Here is a 26,932-nt window from a genome sequence, read left to right on the forward strand (position 1 = left end):
AATTACAACAAGTTAGTAGAATCACAAGCTTGATGTAATCACTGCAGGCATGGAACATGGGACCAAATACTAAACGTATGCCTACTTTAATACACTATAAGTGAATATAACCGAATAATTAAGACTTTTTCAAATGGGAGAACTACATAGATAAAGTGCTTTCATATCTGATAATACTGACCTCAGAGTCTCCACTTTGCAGTGGGGATTCCCCAGTCCAGCAGAGAGCAGCTTCACTCCTGAATCCTTCAGGTCATTGTTACTCAGATCCAGCTCTCTCAGGTGTGAGGGGTTTGACCTCAGAGCTGAGACCAGAGAAGCACAGCCTTCCTCTGTGACTCCACAGCCTGACAGCCTGACAAAGAGATCATCATGACTTCACAAACACACTGTTAATTTAACATCAGTAGTGTAGAAGGACAATGGTAGATGCATTTGGTTTATTCTCTCAAACAACATATAGATTAATCTTCCGTTTCCTAGAATTGTATGGTCATATTGTTATACTAATGTGAAAATCAATGAATTTATTCAATATGTTTTTCAATGTAATATTATACACATATTATAATATATTATAATATATTTTTCTCTAAACTGAATATTTCTTCCTGATGATTAGTTCTTATATGTCATTTTATTTACTCACAGAGCAGCTCTGGAGGCTTTGACCACTGGCAGCAGCCTCAGAAGACCTTCCTCTGATCTGGAGTATTTCTTCAGGTCAAACACATCCAGCTCCTTTTCTGAAGTCAGCAACACAAAGACCAGAGCTGACCACTGTGCAGGTGACAGGTTGGGTTTTGAGAGACTTCCTGAGCTCAGGAAGCTTTGGATCTCTTCCACTAGAGAATGGTCATTCAGTTCATTCAGACAGTGGAACAGATTGATGCTCCTCTCTGGAGAGAGATTCTCCCTGATCTTCTCCTTGATGTACTTGACTGTTTCTTCATGGGTCTCTGAGCTGCTTCTTGTCTTTGTCAGTAGACCTTGTAAGTGCTTCTGATTGGACTCCAGTGAGAGGCCCAGAAGGAAGCGGAGGAAAAGGTCCAGGTTTCCTGTCTCACTTTGTAAGGCTTTATCCACAGCACTCTTATAGAGAGTAACTTCAGGCTTGTAGACAGTAACTTTAGGCCTTTGTTTGATCCTCAAGAAAAAGTTCCTGGACATTGATTGAGGTTTGTCCATTAGATTCTCATTGTCGTTGATGAATGAGAGGAACACATAAACAGCAGCCAGAAACTCCTGAATGCTCAGATGAACAAAGCAGTACACCTTGTCCTGGTACAGCACACATTCCTCTTTAAAGAGCTGTGTGCACAATCCTGAGTACACTGAGGCTTCATTGACATCAATGCCAGCCTCTTTCAGGTCTTCTTCATAGAAAATCAGATTGCCCTTCACAAGCTGTTGAAAAGCCAGTTTTCCCAGGGACAGAATGCTCTCTTTATTCCAGTGTGGACCTGTCTCTTCTTTCCCAAGATACTTTTCATTCTTCTGTTTGGTATGAAACACCACAAGGTGTGTGTACATCTCAGTCAGAGTCTTGGGCATCTCTTCTCTCTTATGTTTCAACATGTCTTCAAGGACTGTTGCAGAAATCCAACAGAAGACTGGAATGTGGCACATGATGTGGAGGCTCCTTGATGTCTTTATGTGTGAGATGATTCTGCTGGACAGGTCCTCATCCCTGAATCTCTTCCTGAAGTACTCCTCCTTCTGTGGGTCATTGAACCCTCGTACCTCTGTCACCTGGTCAACACACCCTGAAGGGATCTTATTGGCTGCTGCAGGTCGGGTAGTTATCCAGAGGAGAGCAGAGGGAAGCAGATTTCCCTTGATGAGATTTGTCAGCAGAACATCCACTGAGGTTGACTCTGTGACGTCCCAACAGATCTTGTTCTTCTGGAAGTCTAGGGGCAGTCGACACTCATCCAGACCATCAAAGATGAACAGAACTTTGTACTTGTTGTAGATGGAGATTCTTGATTCTTTGGTTTCCATTGAGAAGTGATTGAGAAGTTCAATGAAAGTGTGTTTGTCCTCTTTCATCAAATTCAGCTCCCGAAAAGGGAATGAAAATACAAATTGGACATCCTGATTTGCTTTTCCTTCAGCCCAGTCCAGAATGAACTTCTGCACAGAGACTGTTTTTCCAATGCCAGCGACTCCCTTTGTCAGCACAGTTCTGATAGGTTTGTCTTGTCCAGTTAAGGGTTTGAAGATGTCGTTACATTTGATTGCAGTCTCTGGTCTTGCTTGTTTCCTGGTTGTTGTCTCAATCTGTCTCAGCTCATGTTCATTATTGACCTCTCCTGTTCCACCCTCTGTGATGTAGAGCTCTGTGTAGATCTTATTGAGAAGTGTTGGGTTTCCTTGTTTAGCGATCCCCTCAAATACACATTGAAACTTCTTCTTTAGATTAGATTTGAGTTCACGTTGGCAAATCACAGCGAGCTCATCTGAATCTAGAAATAACACAGAGGATATTAATATTACGTCTGTTTTAATGCCTACAGTATTGTAGGACTGTTATAAAGTTGTACATTATAATAATTTATTCTCTTAACTGACTGTCTAAATGTGTAAATGTTTTCATAATGCATTACAGACTGGTGTGACTGATTATATATTTATTGGTATTATTGATGGTATTATTAATGTTGTCTCTCTGTCTCTAAATGAATCAACACAACACATCCCTGCTGCTACTTGATGAGGTCACTAGGTGTTGTGTTAAGGCTGCTACAATATCATTGAGTTACACAGCTACTTTAGCTGTACTTTAGCTACAGCTTTTAAATGTTATAAAACACCATTCAACATGAGGCAGACAGATCTTACATTTCTCCAGTGTGTCAGCAAGCTCCTTCTGGTTCATTTTCCTCAGGATGTGCAGTGTGATCTTCAGAGCCCCCTCTCTGGCACTGCTCTCCTGCTTCTCATCTTCAGCATCCACCACTTCCTTATCCTGCTTCTGACTCTCAAAGCCTTCTGGGAGTTCTGGACTAAGAATCCTCTTGAACATCTTCAGCTCGTTCTTCACAAATGTCATCATTTTCTCTTCAAGCAACTGAAATAAATAAAGTAAATAAGTTAAGCAAGAGAATAAATGCTTTCTCATTAACACATTAATGAATGTTTGACAGATCAACTTTACTTGAGGTAAACAAAAACAAATGTACATAACAGGACCACATACACTGAATATGGAGGCCAGGTCTGTTTGATGACTCTGGGAAGACTGACCACTGAGAATCTCTGACTCTGATCTCTCCTGTTGGTTTCTGTGGACAAAACATGAGATTACATCTCCTCATCCAGGGAGTTCACACACACACACACACACACACACACACACACACACACACACACACACACACACACACACACACACACGCACACACACACGGAGGGAATGTTGTGTTTGTTTAATATTGTTTTAGGACTATGAAAATGGACAAAAGCATGAGCCTATGGATTATGAAAACAACAACAATAAATGGGAAAATGGGAGAGGAGAACAGTGTTGTTTAACTCATTGACCAGGACCCATGAGTTCTTCTTACCTTTGTTCAGTAGAAAAGTCTCCCTCTCTAAACATTATAGGAGGTTCCATAGACTGGTCACTCTTCATGGACACACAGCTGGGAACAGGGGAGGCTGGTCTCTCCTGCTTGATTGGACTTCAACACAACAGAGACAAACATTACATCTCTCATCTACTCTGAGCTCAGATGGGGAAACATAAGAAGAGTTTCATTCCAAAATGTTATATATCACTTTTCAGAAACATAATAAATGTAAATGATCTTTTATTGTTTAAATAAATTACAAGACTTTATAAAGGCATCTAAAAGTGTATAATTTCCACTTAGAAATGTCAGATTTGAAAAATGGATTAACCCCAAAATCTCCCTCAATTATAATCCGCATAAAAATGCACATTTGCGGATATTTTCCTGCTGTGAGAAACTGGGTCAAATTTAGATATCTAGTTGAGACAACCACATATCACAGTCAAATATACAGGATATGAACATTCCATTCCTGCTAAATAATGGATATATAGCATTTTGCATAAAAACACATTTTCATACACACCTAACATCTAGAACAGTTAGAATGTAACCATGAGAAATAATTTCTGATTGAAAAAACATTTTAGAATATACATTCTTAAACAATATTGTCAGCTCACCTCTTAGTTTTGGTGTCATGTTCCCCAGAGAGACTCATTTTAGAGGCAGGGACCCCCTCCTCTCTCTCCCCAGAGAGACTCATTTTAGATCACTGACCCCTAAACAGAGATCCAGCATGTTGGTTGTGGTTAACACAGTGACAACTAAACAGAGATCCAGCATGTTGGTTGTGGTTAACACAGTGACAACTAAACAGAGATCCAGCATGTTGGTTGTGGTTAACACAGTGACAACACATGATTGATTGTCAATTGTTATCTTGTATTCATTATCTCTTAGAAATTAAACATTTACCAACAGACACATCCAAACAGTCAGGTGATTTAATGCAAGTACTTTTTCTAGCCCAATGACTCAAAACCCGCCCACAAGGCCCAAAAAATTGCCCCTGATAGGACTACATCTTATTTCAGATAGACAACAGTAGGCTGGGCAAGATGATTTAGCAGCTTGCTTAGTACAAATTGACAGATTTGTACTAAGATTATTATTTTTTATTTTTTTATTTTATTTTATTTTATTTTATATTTTTTTCCCCCCAATTTCGTGGTATCCAAATGTTAGTAGCTACTATCTTGTCTCATCGCTACAACTCCCGTACGAGCTCAGGAGAGACGAAGGTCGAAAGTAATGCGTCCTCCGATACACAACCCAACCAAGCCGCACTGCTTCTTAACACAGCGCGCATCCAACCAGCCGCACCAATGTGTCGGAGGAAACACCGTGCACCTGGCAACCTTGGTTAGCGCGCACTGTGCCCAGCCCACCACAGGAGTCGCTGGTGAGCGATGAGACAAGGATATCCCTACCGGCCAAACCCTCCCTAACCCGGGCGACGCTAGGCCACCTGTGCGTCGCCCCACGGACCTCCGGGTCGCGGCCGGTTACGACAGAGCCTGGGCGCAAACCCAGAGTCTCTGATGGCTCAGCTGGTGCTGCAGTACAGCGCCCTTAACCACTGCGCCACCCGGGAGGCCAAGATTAATTTATTTAACATGAATAGCAAGGAGATTGATGGAAGAAGTGTTTCTGTTACCCAGTAGCTTGCTGCAATTGGCGGCGGGTCTGACCAATCAGATTCCACGTTTTAAGATTGCTTCGATCCCGTGGATTCGGATATGTTCCTCAGACAATAACATTGATGTATAAGCTGACTCAGTGAGCGAGTTCATAAGGATGTTATACCCAACCTTCCCCAACCAGAAACCATGGATTGATGGCAGCATTCGCAAAAAACTGAAAGCACCGCATTTAATCATGACAAGGCGACTGGAAACATGGCTGAATACAAAAAGTGTAGTTATTCCCTCCGTAAGGGAATCAAACAAGCAAAGCGTCAGTACAGAGACCAGGTGGAGTCACATTCTGCCGCCTGTTATAGACCCCCCTCAGCTCCCAGCTGTGCCCTGGACACCATATGTGAATTGATTGCCCCCCATCTATCTTCAGAGTTTGTTCTATTAGGTGACCTGCTGTTTTCAATCAGGATCTCAGCGATCACTGCCTCATTGCCTGCATCCGCTATGGGTCCGCGGTCAAATGACCACCCCTCATCACTGTCAAACACTTCTGCGAGCAGGCCTTTCTAATCGACCTGGCCCGGGTATCCTAGAAGGATATTGACCTCATCCTGTCAGAAGAGGATACCTGGTCTTTCTTTAAAAGTGTTTTCCTCACCATCTTAAATAAGCATGCCCCTTTCAAAAAATGTAGAACTAAGAACAGATATAGGCCTTGGTTCACTCCAGACCTGACTGCCCTCAACCAGCATAAAAACATATTGTAGCGGACAGCACTAGCATTGAATTGTCCCCGCGATATGCAACTGTTCAGGAACCAATACACGCAGTCAGTCAAGAAAGAAGAGGCTAGCTTTCTCAAACAGATATTTGCATCCTGTAGCTCTAACTAACATTGTAAAGTCCATGGAGAATAAGAGCACCTCCTCCCAGCTGCCAACTGCATTGAGGCCAGGACACTGTCACCACTTATAAATCCACGATAATCGAGAATTTCAAGAAGCATTTCCCTACGGCTGGCCATGCTTTCCTCCTGGCTACCCCAACCCCGGACAAAAGCTCTGCACCCCCCGTAACTAATGCGGACTCAACAGCCTTGGTTTCTAAAATATCTCCCTCGACTGGTTCACCAACTACTTCTCAGATAGAGTCCAGTGTGTCATATCGGAGGGCCTGTTGTCCGGATCTCTGGCAGTCTCTATGGGGGTACCACAGGGTTCAATCCTCTGGCCGACTCTTTTCTGTATATATCAACGATGTTGCTCTTGCTGCGGGTGATTCCCTGATCCACCTCCACGCAGACGACACCATTCTGTATACATTGGGCCCTTCTATGGACACTGTGTTAACTAACCTCCAGACGAGCTTCAATTCCATACAACTGTCCTTCCTTGGCCTCCAACTGCTCTTAAACGCAAGTAAAACTAAATGCATGCTATTCAATCGATCACTGCCCGCACCTGCCCGCCCATCCAGCATCACTACTCTGGACGGCTCTGACAACTACAAATACCTGAGTGTCTGATTATACCTGGGTGTCTGGTTAGACTGTAAACTCTCTTTCCAGACACACATTAAGCATCTCCAATCCAAAATTAAATCTAGAATCAGCATCCTATATCACAACAAAGCATCCTTCACTCATGCTGCCAAACATACCCTCGTAAAACTGACCATGCTACCGATCCTTGACTTCGGTGATGTCATCTATAAAATAGCCTCCAACACTCTACTCAACAAACTGGATGCAGTCTATCACAGTGCCATCCGTTTTGTCACCAAAGCCCCATGCACTACCCACCATTGCGACCTGTACGCTCTCGTTGGTTGGCCCTCGCTTCATACTCGTCGCCAAACCCACTGGCTACAGGTTATCTACAAGTCTCTGCTAGGTAAAGCTTAGTTCACTGGTCACCATAGCAGCACCCACTCGTACCACGTGCTCCAGCAGGTATATCCCACAGGTCCCCCCCAAAGCCAATTCCTCCATTCGTCGTCTTTCCTTCCTGTTCTCTGCTGCCCATGACTGGAACTAACTGCAAAAATCTCTGAAGCTGGAGACTCATATCTCCCTCATTAGCTTTAAGCACCAGCTGTCAGAGCAGCTCACAGATCACTGCGCCTGTACATAGCCCATCTCTAAACAGCCCATCTATCCAACAACCTCATCCCCATACTGTATTTATCTTGCTCCTTTGCACACCAGTATCTCTACTTGCACATTCATCTTCTGCACATATTTAGACTTTTTGTTTTCTTTTGTTCTACTGTATTATTGACTGTATGTTTAGTTTATTCCATGTGTAACTCTGTGTTGTTCTATGTGTCGAATTGCTACACTTTATCTTGGCCAGGTCGCAGTTGCAAATGAGAACTTCTTCTCAACTGGCCTCCCAGGTTAAATAAAGGTGAAATAAAAAAAATCACCAAGTACAATTCTGAGTACAGATGTATTGCAGGAAAGAGAATACGGGTCATTGGAAAGTAAGGCAAACACCTACACATCACACCAATAGGGTTAACCATTGGTGGGAATTGTAACGTGGCTCACTCTGAATGGGAAGGCATGTCCCCATGCTTCACCTACTCTGTCCCCTCACACATCATGTCCCCATGTTTCAACTACTCTGTCCCCTCACACATCATGTCCCCATGCTTCACCTACTCTGTCCCCTCACACATCATGTCCCCATGCTTCGACTACTCTGTCCCCTCACACATCATGTCCCCATGCTTCGACTACTCTGTCCCCTCACACATCATGTCCCCATGTTTCAACAACTCTGTCCCCTCACACATCATGTCCCCATGCTTCAACTACTGTGTCCCCTCACACATCATGTCCCCATGTTTCAACTACTCTGTCCCCTCACACATCATGTCCCCATGCTTCGACTACTCTGTCCCCTCACACATCATGTCCCCATGTTTCAACTACTCTGTCCCCTCACACATCATGTCCCCATGCTTCGACTACTCTGTCCCCTCACACATCATGTCCCCATGTTTCAACTACTCTGTCCCCTCACACATCATGTCCCCATGTTTCAACTGCTCTGTCCCCTCACACATCATGTCCCCATGTTTCAACTACTCTGTCCCCTCACACATCATGTCCCCATGCTTCGACTACTCTGTCCCCTCACACATCATGTCCCCATGTTTCAACTACTCTGTCCCCTCACACATCATGTCCCCATGCTTCGACTACTCTGTCCCCTCACACATCATGTCCCTATGTTTCAACTACTCTGTCCCCTCACACATCATGTCCCCAGGTTTCACCTACTCTGTCCCCTCACACATCGGGGCATTCTGATGCCCTCAAAGCCGCCATCCAACTTCTGATACCAATGTAGTGAACAACGGGGTGGTCAGCTCCATTTTGTATGATTAAACTGACACCAACCTGTCTCAGTAGAAGTAGACTGTTAGGAGTGTTTTACTGTCATTCACTATACTAACATTACACCAGACATTTAATTTATCTACTGTTAGGAGTGTTATACTTCCATTCACTATACTAACATTACACCAGACATTTAATTTATCTACTGTTAGGAGTGTTTTACTGTCATTCACTATACTAACATTACACCAGACATTTAATTTATCTACTGTTAGGAGTGTTTTACTGTCATTCACTATACTAACATTACACCAGACATTTAATTTATCTACTGTTAGGAGTGTTTTACTGTCATTCACTATACTAACATTACACCAGACATTTAATTTATCTACTGTTAGGAGTGTTTTACGTCACTATACTAACATTACACCAGACATTTAATTTATCTACTGTTAGGAGTGTTTTACTGTCATTCACTATACTAACATTACACCATACATTCAATGTCTCTACACACTTTACAATAATCCCTGACAGAATTCTTACCTTGTACCCTGAATTCACAACCAGAACATGTCAAGTTATCGAGATATTTTTTGTTCTGCTGAGAGAGCACCTTCCTGTTGACTAGCGCTCTGTATATTCTGATGGATTGGGCCTGAGCTGGAACGTGCAGTTAACTGAAGCTGGCTAACTTTAGAAAACCAGTATATCAAGCCTGTATCATAGTACACCCCCAAGGCTACGTTCAGGTTTCAGCATCAGGCAGGTATAAACATGCCGAGTCGTAGGCTACAACCTGGGTTGTATTCATTAGTTTACTCCACAGCCAACAGTTTTAAAATGTTGCGTAAACAGTTTACTCCAAACGCTGTACAACACTACCTAATTGGTTTGTGTTGCCAAACGTTTTGCTACGGTGGGCACTAATGAAAACACACAACCTGTTTTGAGGAAGTGTCAGTTGTTGTTAGGCTTTCAACAATAATTGTCTCTTTCACACAACATACCTTCCTGAGTGAAAAGCATTAACGGTCGATTAGAAAGAGAAAATGTTTATTTGCTTGAATACACATAACAATATCATCAACTATATGAATACACATAACAATATCATCAACTATATGAATAAACAATCGTTGTCTTACCTTTTATCTCTCAATAGAAACAGTCTGAATGATCATTCGGTCGTGGACAGTTACTTTTGTTTGCTCTGCTCATTTACATATCAGGTTCTGCCTGTTCTCTCTCCCACTCCCTCTCTCTTTATAGCTCTTACAATGTGTCTTGGAATACATTCTACAACTGTCTGGAACTCTATTGGAGGGATGTGACACCATTCTTCCACAAGAAATTCCATAATTTGGTGTTTTGTTGATGGTGGTGTTCAATTGTGTTGAGACCTGGTGACTGAGACGGCCATGGCATATTGTGAAACATCAGCAAGTTCAGCAGTCTTCATCACTGAAGTGCCTGCCAAACGTGGTGTTGGGCCGTTGTGGCGTTGGGCTGTTGTGTTGTTGTGGTGTTGTGATGTTGTGGTGACTGTATTCCTGCCACACCGTGTTGTGGTGTTGTGGTGACTGTATTCCTGCCACACTGTGTTGTGGTGTTGTGGTGACTGTATTCATGCCACACCGTGTTGTGGTGTTGTGGTGTTGTTGTGGTGTTGTGGTGACTGTATTCCTGCCACACCGTGTTGTGGTGTTGTGGTGACTGTATTCATGCCACACCGTGTTGTGGTGTTGTGGTGTTGTTGTGGTGATGTGGTGTTGTGGTGACTGTATTCCTGCCACACCGTGTTGTGGTGTTGTGGTGACTGTATTCCTGCCACACTGTGTTGTGGTGTTGTGGTGACTGTATTCATGCCACACCGTGTTGTGGTGTTGTGGTGTTGTGGTGTTGTTGTGGTGTTGTGGTGTTGTGGTGTTGTAGTGGTGTTGTGGTGTTGTAGTGGTGTTGTGGTGTTGTAGTGGTGTTGTGGTGTTGTGGTGTTGTAGTGGTGTTGTGGTGTTGTAGTGGTGTTGTGGTGTTGTAGTGGTGTTGTGGTGTTGTAGTGGTGTTGTGGTGTTGTAGTGGTGTTGTGGTGTTGTGGTGTTGTAGTGGTGTTGTGGTGTTGTAGTGGTGTTGTGGTGTTGTAGTGGTGTTGTGGTGTTGTAATGGTGTGGTGTTGTGGTGTTGTAGTGGTGTTGTGGTGTTGTAGTGGTGTTGTGGTGTTGTAGTGGTGTTGTGGTGTTGTAATGGTGTGGTGTTGTGGTGTTGTAGTGGTGTTGTGGTGTTGTAGTGGTGTTGTGGTGTTGTGGTGTTGTTGTGTTGTAGTGGTGTTGTGGTGTTGTAGTGGTGTTGTGGTGTTGTAATGGTGTGGTGTTGTGGTGTTGTAGTGGTGTTGTGGTGTTGTAATGGTGTGGTGTTGTGGTGTTGTAGTGGTGTTGTAGTGGTGTTGTGGTGTTGTAATGGTGTGGTGTTGTGGTGACTGTATTCCACACCGGCAGTCATGAGTAATGACCGCAGTCAAAACGTGAAATGTAATTTTGAGAATTAAGTCACAATTTTTGGATAGTACAGTCGTGATGTCATCAGGATTTTTATTAAATGTATTTGCAAATGATGGTGGAAAATAAGTATTTGGTCAATAACAAAAGTTTATCTCAATACTTTGTTATCATACCCTTTGTTGGTAATGACAGAGGTCAAATGTTTTCTGTATGTCTTCACAAGGTTTTCACACACTGATGCTGGTATTTTGGCCCATTCCTCCATGCAGATCTCCTCTAGAACAGTGATGTTTTGGGGCTGTTGCTGGGCAACACTGACTTTCAACTCCCTCCAAAGATTTTAGTTGAAGTGTACCTATGATGAAAATTACAGGCCTCGCTCATCTTTTTAAGTGGGAGAACTTGCACAATTGGTGGCTGACTAAATACTTTTTTGCCCCACTGTACATTATGAGGTTTTAATATTGTTCCACAGTTGTTTTCTAATTCTCTCTCTCTGCCTCATTATAAAGAGGCCCCTCTGAGTAATGTGTGACTGTGAAGAAGGAGCTCTGCAGGGGAGTGGAGGAGATAAGACTAGTCAAACATTCCACAATAAAGCAACTTTGGGGAGTGGACTTTTACTGCTAAGTTTTAGATAACACTAAAAGCCATTGTTTATATAGCTTGGGAGGCAAGGTCTAACTTACTCAGAAACATGTGTGCTTTGTTCCTGCTCCTGCTCCTGCTCCTGCTCCTGCTCCTGCTCCTGCTCCTGCTCCTGCTCCTGCTCCTGCTCCTGCTCCTGCTCCTGCTCCTGCTCCTGCATTTGGCGAGCTTGCCGGGAGTGAAGAGTCTCCCCCCGGTTGGAGGAGATTCCACACCGTCGTGCCAGAGATCCAAATTAAACAAGGTAAACAAGACACCTGTTTAATCTAAGTCTGTAATTAAATGGCATTTACTGGTGTGGTTTCCCTCTAATAAGTAAGTGGCACCTCACTCACTCTAAATGATAGACATACACGTTGAATATGATATAGTCTTAGTTTGGAGAAAGTACGTAACGTGACTATTGGTGAAATGCATGTTGTCAATATAGGATGAATGAAATGAATGATTGCTGATTTTTATTTTGGGTAATAATGCAGGCGACCATTATTGAAATACTAGTTTTTACTTGGAGAGGTGATTCAGTAATGATCAGCTATTTAATTTTGGGTGTGTAATACGGTTGACTATTACCAATACTAGTTATTTTCGTTTTGAAGAGGTGGTTCAGCATTGAACTTCCATTATATTGGGAGGTAATGCAGCGATCATTACTCATCTCTTCTATTTTATTTTGAGTTGTAATGCGGAGAGACCATTACTTTAATACTAGTTAATTTATTTAGGAGAAGTGGTTCAGAGATAATAATCAGCTAAACTAGTTATTTTGGTTTTGAAGAGGTGGTTCAGTGTTAATCATCCATTCTGTATTGGGAGGTAATGCAGTGATCATTACATAATGTTATTTTGGTTTTGAAGAGGTGGTTCAGTGTTAATCATCCATTATGTATTGGGAGGTAATGCAGTGATCATTACATAATGTTATTTTGGTTTTGAAGAGGTGGTTCAGTGTCAAATCAAAATCAAATCAAATCAAATTTTATTTGTCACATACACATGGTTAGCAGATGTTAATGTGAGTGTAGCGAAATGCTTGTGCTTCTAGTTCCGACAATGCAGTAATAACCAACAAGTAATCTAACTAACAATTCCAAAACTACTGTCTTATACACAGTGTAAGGGGATAAAGAATATGTACATAAGGATATATGAATGAGTGATGGTACAGAGCAGCATAGGCAAGATACAGTAGATGGTATCGAGTACAGTATATACATATGAGATGAGTATGTAACAAAGTGGCATAGTTAAAGTGGCTAGTGATACATGTATTACATAAGGATGCAGTCGATGATTTAGAGTACAGTATATACGTATGCATATGAGATTAATATGAGATGAATAATGTAGGGTAAGTAACATTATATAAGGTAGCATTGTTTAAAGTGGCTAGTGATATATTTACATCATTTCCCATCAATTCCCATTATTAAAGTGGCTGGAGTTGAGTCAGTGTCAGTGTCAGTGTGTTGGCAGCAGCCACTCAATGTTAGTGGTGGCTGTTTAACAGTCTGATGGCCTTGAGATAGAAGCTGTTTTTCAGTCTCTCGGTCCCAGCTTTGATGCACCTGTACTGACCTCGCCTTCTGGATGATAGCGGGGTGAACAGGCAGTGGCTCGGGTGGTTGATGTCCTTGATGATCTTTATGGCCTTCCTGTAACATCGGGTGGTGTAGGTGTCCTGGAGGGCAGGTAGTTTGCCCCCGGTGATGCGTTGTGCAGACCTCAATACCCTCTGGAGTGCCTTACGGTTGAGGGCGGAGCAGTTGCCGTACCAGGCGGTGATACAGCCCGCCAGGATGCTCTCGATTGTGCATCTGTAGAAGTTTGTGAGTGCTTTTGGTGACAAGCCGAATTTCTTCAGCCTCCTGAGGTTGAAGAGGGGCTGCTGCGCCTTCTTCACGATGCTGTCTGTGTGAGTAGACCAATTCAGTTTGTCTGTGATGTGTATGCCGAGGAACTTAAAACTTGCTACCCTCTCCTCTACTGTTCCATCGATGTGGATAGGGGGTTGTTCCCTCTGCTGTTTCCTGAAGTCCACAATCATCTCCTTAGTTTTGTTGACATTGAGTGTGAGGTTATTTTCCTGACACCACACTCCGAGGGCCCTCACCTCCTCCCTGTAGGCCGTCTCGTCGTTGTTGGTAATCAAGCCTACCACTGTTGTGTCGTCCGCAAACTTGATGATTGAGTTGGAGGCGTGCGTGGCCACGCAGTCGTGGGTGAACAGGGAGTACAGGAGAGGGCTCAGAACGCACCCTTGTGGGGCCCCAGTGTTGAGGATCAGCGGGGTGGAGATGTTGTTGCCTACCCTCACCACCTGGGGGCGGCCCGTCAGGAAGTCCAGTAACTAGTTGCACAGGGCGGGGTCGAGACCCAGGGTCTCGAGCTTGATGACGAGCTTGGAGGGTACTATGGTGTTAAATGCCGAGCTGTAGTCGATGAACAGCATTCTCACATAGGTATTCCTCTTGTCCAGATGGGTTAGGGCAGTGTGCAGTGTGGTTGAGATTGCATCATCTGTGGACCTATTTGGGCGGTAAGCAAATTGGAGTGGGTCTGGGTGTCAGGTAGGGTGGAGGTGATATGGTCCTTGACTAGTCTCTCAAAGCACTTCATGATGACGGAAGTGAGTGCTACGGGGCGGTAGTCGTTTAGCTCAGTTACCTTAGCTTTCTTGGGAACAGGAACAATGGTGGCCCTCTTGAAGCATGTGGGAACAGCAGACTGGTATAGGGATTGATTGAATATGTCCGTAAACACACCGGACAGCTGGTCTGCGCATGCTCTGAGGGCGCGGCTGGGGATGCCGTCTGGGCCTGCAGCCTTGCGAGGTTTAACACGTTTAAATGTCTTACTCACCTCGGCTGCAGTGAAGGAGAGTCCGCATGTTTTCGTTGCAGGCCGTGTCAGTGGCACTGTATTGTCCTCAAAGCGGGCAAAAAAGTTATTTAGTCTGCCTGGGAGCAAGACATCCTGGTCCGTGACTGGGCTGGATTTCTTCTTGTAGTCCGTGATTGACTGTAGACCCTGCCACATGGCTCTTGTGTCTGAGCCGTTGAATTGAGATTCTACTTTGTCTCTGTACTGACGCTTAGCTTGTTTGATAGCCTTGCGGAGGGAATAGCTGCACTGTTTGTATTCGGTCATGTTACCAATGTTGTTATCTGAAGCAATACGAAACATATCCCAGTCCACGTGATGGAAGCAGTCTTGGAGTGTGGAATCAGCTTGGTCGGACCAGCGTTGGACAGACCTCAGCGTGGGAGCTTCTTGTTTTAGTTTCTGTCTGTAGGCAGGGATCAACAAAATGGAGTCGTGGTCAGCTTTTCCGAAAGGAGGGCGGGACAGGGCCTTATATGCGTCGCGGAAGTTAGAGTAACAATGATCCAAGGTTTTTCCGGCCCTGGTTGCGCAATCGATATGCTGATACAATTGAGGGAGTCTTGTTTTCAGATTAGCCTTGTTAAAATCCCCAGCTACAATGAATGCAGCCTCAGGATGTATGGATTCCAGTTTGCAAGAGTCAAATAAAGTTCGTTCAGAGCCATCGATGTGTCTGCTTGTGGGGGAATATATACGGCTGTGATTATAATCGAAGAGAATTCTCTTGGTAGATAATGCGGTCTACATTTGATTGTGAGGAATTCTAAATCAGGTGAACAGAAGGATTTGATTTCCTGTATGTTTCTGTGATCACACCACGTCTCGTTAGCCATAAGGCATACGCCCCCGCCCCTCTTCTTACCAGAAAGATGTTTGTTTCTGTCGGCGCGATGCGTGGAGAAACCCGCTGGCTGCACCGCCTCCGATAGCGTCTCTCCAGTGAGCCATGTTTCCGTGAAGCAAAGAACGTTACAGTCTCTGATGTCCCTCTGGAATGCTACCCTTGCTCGGATTTCATCAACCTTGTTGTCAAGAGACTGGACATTGGCGAGAAAAATGCTAGGGAGTGGTGCACGATGTGCCCGTGTCTGGAGTCTGACCAGAAGACCGCCTCGTTTCCCTCTTTTACGGAGTCGTTTTTTTGGGTCGCCGCATGGGATCCATTCCGTTGTCCTGGTTGAAAGGCAGAACACAGGCTCCGCGTCGCGAAAATCATATTCTTGGTCGTACTGATGGTGTGTTGACGCTGATCTTATATTCAGTAGTTCTTCTCGACTGTATGTAATGAAACCTAAGATGACCTAAGAGACGGCCATCTCTGGCGCCGGAAGTAGTCTATAGGTTATACACTGAGTAGACTAGATATTACTCTAACTGAACAGTGTAGTCTATAGGTTATACACTGAGCGGACTAGATATTACTCTAACTGAGCAGTGTAGTCTATAGGTTATACACTGAGTGGACTAGAAATTAAGGACACCTTGCTAACATTGAGTTCCACAGGGATGATGACCCATGCTTCCCACAGTTGTCAAGTTGGTTGTTCAAAGGCACTTAAAACTTTTGTCTTGCTCATTCACCCTCTGAATGACACACATACACAATCCATGTCTCAATTGTCTACAGGCTTAAACATCCATCTTTAAATCTTCTCTAGGATAGGGGGCAGCATTTTCACTTTGGATGAATAGCGTGCCCAGAGTGAACTGCCTGCTACTCTGTCCCAGATGCTAATAGATGCATATTATTATTACAATTGGATATAAAACACTCTGAAGTTTCTAAAACTGTTTGAATGAATCATATTACAGGAAAAAAACAGAGAAAAAAATCCAAACAGGAAGTGAGAATTCTGAGGCTGGTCGATTTTATAATATATAATATATAATAATGATTTTCAACTCATCGCCTATTCAAATCCCAGTAACATATGGATCTGTTTGCACTGCCTACGCCTTCCACTAGATGTCAACAGTCTGTAGAACGTTGAATGAAGCCTCTACTGTGATGTGGGGCTGGATGGGAGGTGTTTGAGTCAGTGGTCTGGCAGAGAGCCAGTTCCTGGTCATGCGCATTCCACATGATATCGCCTTGCGTTCCATTACTTCTGTAGACACAAAGGAATTCTCTGGTTGGAACGTTATTGAATATTTATGATAACAACATCTTGAAGATTGATTCTCTACTTAGTTTGACAAGTTTATTCGACCTGTAAAATAACTTTTTTTATTTATTTTTTTATGTCTTTTTTAAACATTGTTTATTAAGTTTTACACACACACACACACAGACAAGACAAAGCAATATAAATAATATACTAATATATACTAATAATATAATATAATAATATAATATACTAATAATATAATATACTAATATATACTAATAATATAATATAATAATATAATATACTAATAATATAATATACTAATATATACTAATAATATAATATAATAATATAATATACTAATAATATAATATACTAATATATACTAATAATATATACTAATAATATAATATACTAATAATATAATATACTAATATATACTAATAATATAATATAATAATATAATATACTAATAATATAATATACTAATAATATAATATAATAATATAATATACTAATAATATAATATACTAATATATACTAATAATATAATATAATAATATAATATACTAATATATACTAATAATATAATATAATAATATAATATACTAATATAATATAATAATATAATATAATAATATAATAATATAATATAATATAATATAATAATATAATATAATAATATAATATAATAATATAATATAATAATATAATATAATAATATAATATACTAATATAATATAATAATATATACTAATAATATAATATACTAATATAATATACTAATATATACTAATAATATAATATACTAATATAATATACTAATATATACTAATAATATAATATAATAATATAATATAATAATATAATATAATAATATAATATAATAATATAATATAATAATATATACTAATAATATAATATACTAATATATACTAATAATATAATATACTAATATATACTAATAATATAATATACTAATATATACTAATAATATAATATACTAATATATACTAATAATATAATATAATAATATAATATACTAATATATACTAATAATATAATATAATAATATAATATACTAATATATACTAATAATATAATATAATAATATAATATAACTCAACTAGAAAAAAAATATACAAATAAAAAATGTCTTTAAAGATCCCAGACTTTAGACAAGTTAAACACACCAGGCAGAAGGCTACAGAGGTTAAAGGGCAATCTATAGTACAGGGACAAAGCAAACACCTCACCATTGTTCCTGTAAACAGTCAAGGGATAAGGGTGGAGAAATGCAACCACTCACAGAGATTCACAGACCAACCATCCACTGGACAGGTTGTTTTTTTTACAATGCTTTAAAATAAAACAATAAAATGATTATTCATTCATTCATCAGGCAACAGAACAAAGTCTCTGCCCGAACAAGAACAAGATGAACAAGGCATCTGCGGATCACATTCAATTAGCGCATGGACCTTAATGCCCCCTCCCCAGAAAAAACACAGAGAGAGGCTCCTCCAACCCTTAAGTCACAGACTTATTTTAGTATTAATTGGAATGCCATCAGAGGACTGTTTAAAGTAAGACCGGAATGGAGCACAAGCCTCATCAAACAGTTTGGGGTTCCCACGTGAATTGAATTTGATTTTTTCTTGTTTCAGAGAGCACAACACATCCCTCACCCAATGTTTATAAGATGGGGGAGCTGCCATCTTCCAGTTCTGTAGTATTAGCCGTCTAGCTAAAAGAGTTGTATAAGCAACAGTGTCCGACTGGATTCTTGATAGGGGGGTACCCATGGGCAGTACTCCAAAAATGGCTGTAAGGGGAGACGGATCTATAACAGTGTCATATATATATCAGAGAAACATTTAAATATTAATTCCCAGAAACCTGACAGTTTATGACAGCCCCAAAACATATGCAACAGTGTGGCTGGTTCCACTTTACATCTGACACAGGTAGGATCAAAATCAGAGAATATTCTTCCAAGTTTGGCCCCCGACCAGTGGATACGGTGAACCACCTTGAATTGAATGAGGCTGTGTCCAGTGCTAGAAGAGGATGAATGCACCCTGTGCAGCACAGATTCCCAGGCGTCTTCCCCAAGTTCCTCCCCCAAATCCTTTTCCCATCGAGTCTTTAAAGGCACCAAAGAAGGGTTCTGTAAGTCATGAATGATTGCATATACATCTGAAATTGCGCCCCTAGGAAGCTTGTTCAGCTCCAAGATGCTCTCTATAGCTATATTCGCAGGCCTATTGGTAAATCCAGGTGTGTTAGCTCTGACAAAGTTTCTAGTCTGGAGATAGCGGAAAAAGTGGGATTGGGGGAGATTGAACTTTTCCTGCAGCTGAGAAAAAGAGGCAAATGTATCATCAAAGAATAATTGGGCTAGCGAGGAGAGGCCTAGTGAGTGCCCAATGCCAAAAGCCCCATCATTCAAAGATGGAGGAAATAAAATGTTCTGATTGATTGGGCCTGATAGAGAAAAGCCTCAGAGTATATTCATAAGGCGCCTAATATTGAAAAATAAATGCCTATTTCTCACAAAGCCAGTCTGGTCAGAGTGTATTACTTGGTGCAGCGAGCCTTCCATACAGATGGCTAAAAGCTTAGCTAGGATTTTGTCATCACAGTTTAAAAGCGAGATTGGGCGAAAGGATCCACATTCCAGGGGGTCTTTGTTTTTCTTTAGTAGTAATGAAATTGAAGCCTGATAAAGACTAGGCGGTAGCTTTGAAGTATTGAGGCACTCTGTAAATAGTCGAGACAAGAATGGGCAAAGCAGACCAGAAAACGTCCTGTAAAATTTGGTTGGAAAACCGTCCGGACCCGGTGATTTACCACTTTTCATTGCGGACACTGCTGTTGCAATCTCCTCAAGCGTAAATTCTTCTTCTAGATAGTCATGGGAGTCTGTATCAATTGAAGGCATATTCAAGCCATTAAAGAAGGAGTCAATCAGCAAGGAGTCTTGCGGGGATTCAGAGGTGTATAGCGCAGAGTAAAATTGTTTAAATTGATCATTGATCTCTTTATGTATAACTGTGGTGGCACCAGACGGGGTCCTTATTTGTGGGATTAAACGTGAGGCCTCAGATTTACGGATCTGATGCGCAAGGAGTTTACTGGCCTTGTCGCCTTGTTCATAGACTTTGTATCGAGCTCGCAAGAGTAACTGTTCAGCTTGCCGGTAGAAAGCTCATCAAATTCAGATTGGAGTAGTTGGCGCTCTTTATGCAGATCAGAGGAAGGATCCGTAACACTTCTCATCCAGTGTGGCTATGGACTCGCTCAGGTCCCGAAGTCGCTGGGAGCGAACTCTGTTTTGGTTGGCTGTATAAGAAATAATTTGGCCACGTAGGTATGCTTTGAGAGACTCCCATATGGTAGAGCAGGACATACCTGGTGTTGAATTAGTTTCTAGGAATAAGGTGATTTCAGAAGAGATGAAATTGACAAACTCCTTATCTGAGAGTAAAATGGGGTTGAGACGCCATTGATAACACATAGGAGGTCGCTGGGGAAACTCAAGTTCAAGCACTAATGGTGAATGGTCAGAGATAACAATACTCTCATAAGTAAGTAAGTACACTGCCAAAGGTACACTGCCAAAGGTTAGGCAGAAGTTTTTTGTCCAAAAAGAAGTAATCAATCCGGGAGTATGTTTGATGAACATGAGAATAAAAGGAATATTGTCTATCTGTAGGATGTAGGAAACGCCAGGCCTCAAACATAGCATATTTCTGAAGAAAGGATGGAATAAGTAGGGCACATTTAGATGGGCCTGTATTTGTTTGTGAGGACTTGTCAAGAACTGGGGACATTTTACAGTTGAAATCCCCCCCTAAAATCAACAAATGAGAATCTAAATTGGGAATAGTAGACAGAAAGGAAGAAATGAAACTTGTGTCATCCCAATTGGGAGCATAAACACTAGCCAAAACAAGAGGGGTAGAAAACAGTTCACCAGTTACTATGACGTATCGTCCCTTAGGATCAGCAATAACCTCAGAAGCTACAAAGGGAGTAGCTTTATCAACCAGAATAGCAGCACCTCTTGATTTACTATGAAAGTTTGAGTGGAACACTTGACCAACCCAGTCCTTACGCATCCTAAAAATGCTCACCAGTCCTCAAGTGAGTTTCTTGTAGAAATGCAATATTTGCATTCAAACCCTTTAAGTGTGTCAACACCCTCTTACGCTTCACCGGGTTGTTAACCCCTTTGGTATTCCAAGAAATGTACTTGATCGTATTATTTCGGCCCCTCTGGGCATTCCCGTTATTCAACCCTGTCATTAGAGCATAGAATGGAAAAGCAATGAGCGCCCAAAACCCCCAGAATAACTTGTCTCAGAGTCATAATGTACGGTGGTAAATGTTTGGAAAAAGTACAGAAAAAAAACTGATAAAAAACTAAAAAGACAGAATGACAACATTAGAACTGAACAATTCAACCTGCCCCCCCACCCCCTCCCCCCATTCCAGACAATACCTCCCCAAACGAGGTACAAGCCTAAATAGAACATGTTCTCTTCGCACAGTATGTCCGTGCGGTCTTAAATCTTAACCCACAGTCCCGCTCTTTAAAGTCGCGTTTTGTTAGTGGATCAAGCAGCAAAAAGACAGATTTGTAAGTATTTTTAAATAAAAAAAGGCGAATCCCTTGTGCAAATGGAATGACAAAAGCACCACTTGTAGATGTATATAATTGTATTCCCAGTCTTATAACAGGCATTGAGAGAGAAAATAAATCAAATGTATAAAGGCTCTCAGGCAAAAATCTAATTTGATGTAAGGAAATCGTAGAAAGACAATCAAAAATAATAGTAATTATAATAGTAGTCTAGTTGAAGCTGAGACAGCTTACAACCAATACCAAAAAACTACCACCGAGACAATGTGTAAACAAACTAAATAGGTGAGCGAGATAAGGCACGCACACTAGACGATCAAAACATTAGATCACCTCAAATAAGCCTGAATAGTTTCACCAACTATACAAGACTAGCCTATTAGGTCTAAGCATAATTGCACCACAAGTGGGTTACTTACTATCCACAGTACGCAAGCAACAGTTGCTGAACTGTGAGCATATTCAAGACTTCTTGATGTGACATTGAATGTGAGCCATAGCCTCATCCGGAGATTCAAATGTGTAGTCTTTACCCTCGTGAGATATCCATAAACGGGCCGGGAATCGCAGTCCATACTTCACACTTGGATGGTCCTGAAGTACTCGTTTGGCCTGTCCGAAAGCTGCGCGCTGCCTGGAAACAGTGGGGGAGTAGTCCTGGTAGATGGAAAAGCTCTGTCCTTGAAAGCTCAGAGTGGTATTGCGGGCTCGTCGGAGGATCTCCATCTTCTGATAAAAAAAGTGCACTCGAAGAATTATGTCATGGGGCCTCTCCCCATCCCGGGGCTTTGGGCGCAGCGACCGGTGGGCTCGATCAATCAGGGGCTTTTCATCTAAGGCAAGAACATCCTTCAGCAGCCCCGAAACGAAATCCGTGGTGCGATGCATTTCCGCGGACTCTGGGACCAATACAAGTCTCAGATTATTGCGGCGAGAGAATCCCTCTAGATTCACACAGCTCTCCTTCACCTTTTTCAAATCCGCAGCTAGGCATTTAACTTCAGCCTCCAGGGATGTAGTTAAATTGGAGACATTAGTAGCGGAGGTCTCCAGTGCTGCAATCGTTGTAGTGTGTGACGCAGTTGTTGTTTTGAGTAATGTGATTGCTGGCACAGTCTCGTTCCGCAGGATGGTTAAATCTGCTTTTAAAGTATCAGAAACCTCCTGTATTCTGGCCTCAATCGTAGCAACCACCTGTGTTTTCATTTCAACTATCTCAGAGCGTAGTAGTTTGATGGCCTCGAGAATGTTCATTTCAGCGCCGCCAGGCCAAGCCGCTCCCCCGGTTAAAGTGTGCATCCCCGGGCCCTCAGACTCAGGAGAGGGCGGTGATGAGAGCGGGTCTTGTAGGCCGGGTTTTCTCAAAGTCATGCTTTTGGCCTTATGTTTGGTCGACATGCTGACATTCGGAAGCAAAGTAGTCTTGTTTTTTACGGAAAGGGATCACCAAATTAATATTTGAAAATAAATACGGTTCTGCTGCAGAATTCACATAAACTTTAAGAATACCACGGGAGCAAACGGAAACACGTCAGTCGCACATGGCGTCCCCTACCATCCCCGTAAAATAACTTTTTGAAGTTTTCGTCCGACGTTCGCCTGGACCTGCGCAAGCTTTTGGACATGTGTACTGAACGTGCTTGCAAAAGTAGCTACTTTTTAAATGAATGGACATTAGACATTATGGACATTAGTAATTTCGTATTTCTGTTGACTCCAACATAGAGGAGAAATGTTGTTTATATCTGAGCGCCGTCTCAGAATATTGCATGGTTTGTTTTTCCGTAAAGTTTTTTAAAAATCTGACACAGCGGTTGCACTAAGAACAAGTGTATCTTTAATCCTATGTAAAACATGTATCTTTCATCAAAGTTTATGATGAGTATTTCTGTTACTTGACGTGGCTCTCTGCAATTTCTCTGGATATTTTAGAAGCATTTCTGAACATGGCGCCAATGTAAACTGGGATTTGTGGATATAAATATGCACATTATCACACAAAACATACATGTATTGTGTAACATGAAGTCCTATGAATGTCATCTGAAGATCAAAGGTTAGCGATTAATTTGATCTATATTTCTGCTTTCTGCTTTTTGTGACTCCTGTCTTTGGCTGGGAAAATGGCTGTGCTTTTCTGTGGCTGTGTACTGATCTAACAATCGTTTGGTGTGCTTTCGCCATAAATCCTTTTTGAAATCAGACATGTTAGCTGGATACACAACATGTGTAGCTTTAATTTGGTGTCTTTCATGTGTGAATTCATGAAAGATTGATCTTTATAGTAATTCATTTGAATTTGGCTTTTGGCCAAGTGGGACGTTAGCGTCCCAAATATCCCAGATAACTTTTCTCCTCCCTTTCATCGACAAGTGACAAATAAGGAAGCATAGCTTTCACCTGGATTCACAGTTTGTCATGGAAAGAAAGGTGTCCTTAATGTTTTATACATTCATGGTCCTCACCTTGGAACTGAGGGTTATGAGAGAACCCCCACATCACTAGCTTCTCTTTATACAACCTGCCATCTACCCACCTGGGGACTGAGGGTTATGAGAGAACCCCCGCATCACTAGCTTGTATGTTCTACAGCCTTGAAAAGATAAGGAGGGGATGACTGGGAGGCAGGTTGGCATTTATTGTCATGAATCTTGCCCTGGAGGCAGTTCTGTAAAGTGGTCACTAACTGGCACAGGCACAAAGTAATACAATCCGATTTTAATCCTAACCTCAACCCTAACCACACTGCTCATCCTTCCCTTAAATTAAGTCCAACAAATACAATTATTTTCGAACAGATGTTTACGATAGCCAATTTTGACTTTGTTGCTGGCATATGTAGAGTAAGGGAAGACCCCCCTGAAGTGGACAAAAATGAATGGCAACACATTGGCACCGTACAAACCATACACACATTGGACAATACCACCCAATTGGACGCCAATTCGTGCAAAGTTGATGGCAAATGTCATATGGCTATTGCCAGTTGTAACACTTCAAAAATCCAACAGGGGGTGAGTGCGCTGCACCGTGGTTTTTCATATTGGAAATGGACATCAAGTCAACATCCAAAAGCAAAATTTTGAAAAAATGATTTTTTTGTCAAAAATTATCACCCCTTAAAAAAGTGCTTTCTGGACCGTTTTTTCGAAATTCTTTCGATTTTTTTGTCAATTACACGTGTAAGAACTGTATGAATATACTTTTGTCCAATTTTATTAGCATACTTTTTTTTTTTTTTACATGCGCATAAGAAATATGTTTTGTCCATTTACAATGTGATTTCATAGGAAGTCAAAAGTCAAAAGTCAAAAATGTCAAAATGTTGTAAAAAACTTCACACACCCTTAAAAAAGTGCTTTCTGGACCGTTTTTCAAAATTCTTTCCATTTTTGTGTCAATTACACATGTATAAGAACTGTATCAACATACTTTTGTCCAATTTTATTAGCCAAATTTTTATTTTATTTTTACATGCGCATAATGAGCGATGGAAACGAGCAACTATCACTGCCAGGCCATCCCGAGTTCATCTGGCCAGTCAATTTTGCATTTCTGCAGGATTTTTGAACATGTTTTGTCCATTTACAATGTGATTTCATATGAAGTCAAAAGTCGAAAATTTGAACTTTTTTAAAAACTTATACCCTCGTAAAAAAGTTCTTTCTGGACCGTTTTTCGAAATTGTTTCGATTTTATGTCAATTCATCATGTGTTTTTTTGGGGCCAAATACCATAAGAAATTTGACATGTTCAAAAATCCTGCAGAAATGCAAAATTGACTGGCCAGATGAACTCGGGATGGCCTGGCAGTGATAGTTGCTCCTTTCCATCGCTCATTGTGTTGACTTCATCATGTCCATTTTGTGATGTTTTTTCACTGTTTAATCATATTGCAAGTGTACGGGCATTTGCAATATGGTTCAATGGGCATTTACCATATGAAATTTGACATGCTCAAAAATCCTGCAGAAATGCAAAATTGACTGGCCAGATGAACTCGGGATGGCCTGACAGTGATAGTTGCTCCTTTCCATCGCTCATTGTGTTGACTTCATCATGTCCATTTTGTGATGTTTTTTCACTGTTTAATCATATTGCAAGTGTACGGGCATTTGCAATATGGTTCAATGGGCATTTACCATATGAAATTTGACATGCTCAAAAATCCTGCAGAAATGCAAAATTGACTGGCCAGATGAACTCGGGATGGCCTGACAGTGATAGTTGCTCCTTTCCATCGCTCATTGTGTTGACTTCATCATGTCCATTTTGTGATGTTTTTTCACTGTTTAATCATATTGCAAGTGTACGGGCATTTGCAATATGGTTCAATGGGCATTTACCATATGAAATTTGACATGCTCAAAAATCCTGCAGAAATGCAAAATTGACTGGCCAGATGAACTCGGGATGGCCTGACAGTGATAGTTGCTCCTTTCCATCGCTCATTGTGTTGACTTCATCATGTCCATTTTGTGATGTTTTTTCACTGTTTAATCATATTGCAAGTGTACGGGCATTTGCAATATGGTTCAATGGGCATTTACCATATGAAATTTGACATGCTCAAAAATCCTGCAGAAATGCAAAATTGACTGGCCAGATGAACTCGGGATGGCCTGACAGTGATAGTTGCTCCTTTCCATCGCTCATTGTGTTGACTTCATCATGTCCATTTTGTGATGTTTTTTCACTGTTTAATCATATTGCAGGTGTACGGGCATTTGCAATATGGTTCAATGGGCATTTACCATATGAAATTTGACATGCTCAAAAATCCTGCAGAAATGCAAAATTGACTGGCCAGATGAACTCGGGATGGCCTGACAGTGATAGTTGCTCCTTTCCATCGCTCATTGTGTTGACTTCATCATGTCCATTTTGTGATGTTTTTTCACTGTTTAATCATATTGCAAGTGTACGGGCATTTGCAATATGGTTCAATGGGCATTTACCATATGAAATTTGACATGCTCAAAAATCCTGCAGAAATGCAAAATTGACTGGCCAGATGAACTCGGGATGGCCTGGCAGTGATAGTTGCTCCTTTCCATCGCTCATTGTGTTGACTTCATCATGTCCATTTTGTGATGTTTTTTCACTGTTTAATCATATTGCAAGTGTACGGGCATTTGCAATATGGTTCAATGGGCATTTACCATATGAAATTTGACATGCTCAAAAATCCTGCAGAAATGCAAAATTGACTGGCCAGATGAACTCGGGATGGCCTGGCAGTGATAGTTGCTCCTTTCCATCGCTCATTGTGTTGACTTCATCATGTCCATTTTGTGATGTTTTTTCACTGTTTAATCATATTGCAAGTGTACGGGCATTTGCAATATGGTTCAATGGGCATTTACCATATGAAATTTGACATGCTCAAAAATCCTGCAGAAATGCAAAATTGACTGGCCAGATGAACTCGGGATGGCCTGGCAGTGATAGTTGCTCCTTTCCATCGCTCATTGTGTTGACTTCATCATGTCCATTTTGTGATGTTTTTTCACTGTTTAATCATATTGCAAGTGTACGGGCATTTGCAATATGGTTCAATGGGCATTTACCATA

The 26,932-nt window shown here is 41.4% G+C and overlaps 1 protein-coding gene across 2 annotated transcripts; it reads right to left on the reverse strand.

The window, feature by feature from the left end:
• Positions 1–645: 645 nt before the first annotated feature.
• Positions 646–2,888, reverse strand: LOC116370077 (NLR family CARD domain-containing protein 3-like). Of its 2 annotated transcripts, none has more exons than XM_031819683.1 (2): positions 2,845–2,888; positions 646–2,462 (listed from the first exon to the last, which is right to left on the reverse strand). In XM_031819683.1, exons 1-2 carry the CDS (start codon positions 2,879–2,881, stop codon positions 646–648), a joined length of 1,854 nt encoding a protein of 617 aa, XP_031675543.1. In that variant the 5' UTR covers positions 2,882–2,888. The 2 variants fall into 2 exon arrangements, with proteins under 2 accessions (XP_031675543.1, XP_031675542.1); XM_031819682.1 differs by having other exon boundaries at positions 646–2,468.
• Between the last annotated feature and the right edge of the window lie 24,044 nt (positions 2,889–26,932).

Source organism: Oncorhynchus kisutch, unplaced genomic scaffold, assembly GCF_002021735.2.
Source record: "Oncorhynchus kisutch isolate 150728-3 unplaced genomic scaffold, Okis_V2 scaffold2442, whole genome shotgun sequence".
Classification (NCBI taxonomy): Eukaryota; Metazoa; Chordata; class Actinopteri; order Salmoniformes; family Salmonidae; genus Oncorhynchus; species Oncorhynchus kisutch.

Excerpts from the sequence above, each read along its gene's own strand:
- LOC116370077 (XM_031819682.1), bottom strand. The coding sequence starts at position 2,881 with ATGAACCAGAAGGAGCTTGCTGACACACTGGAGAAAT. Across the intron at positions 2,469-2,844 it reads TGCTGACACACTGGAGAAAT|ATTCAGATGAGCTCGCTGTG; the intron begins GTAAGATCTGTC and ends TGTTATTTCTAG.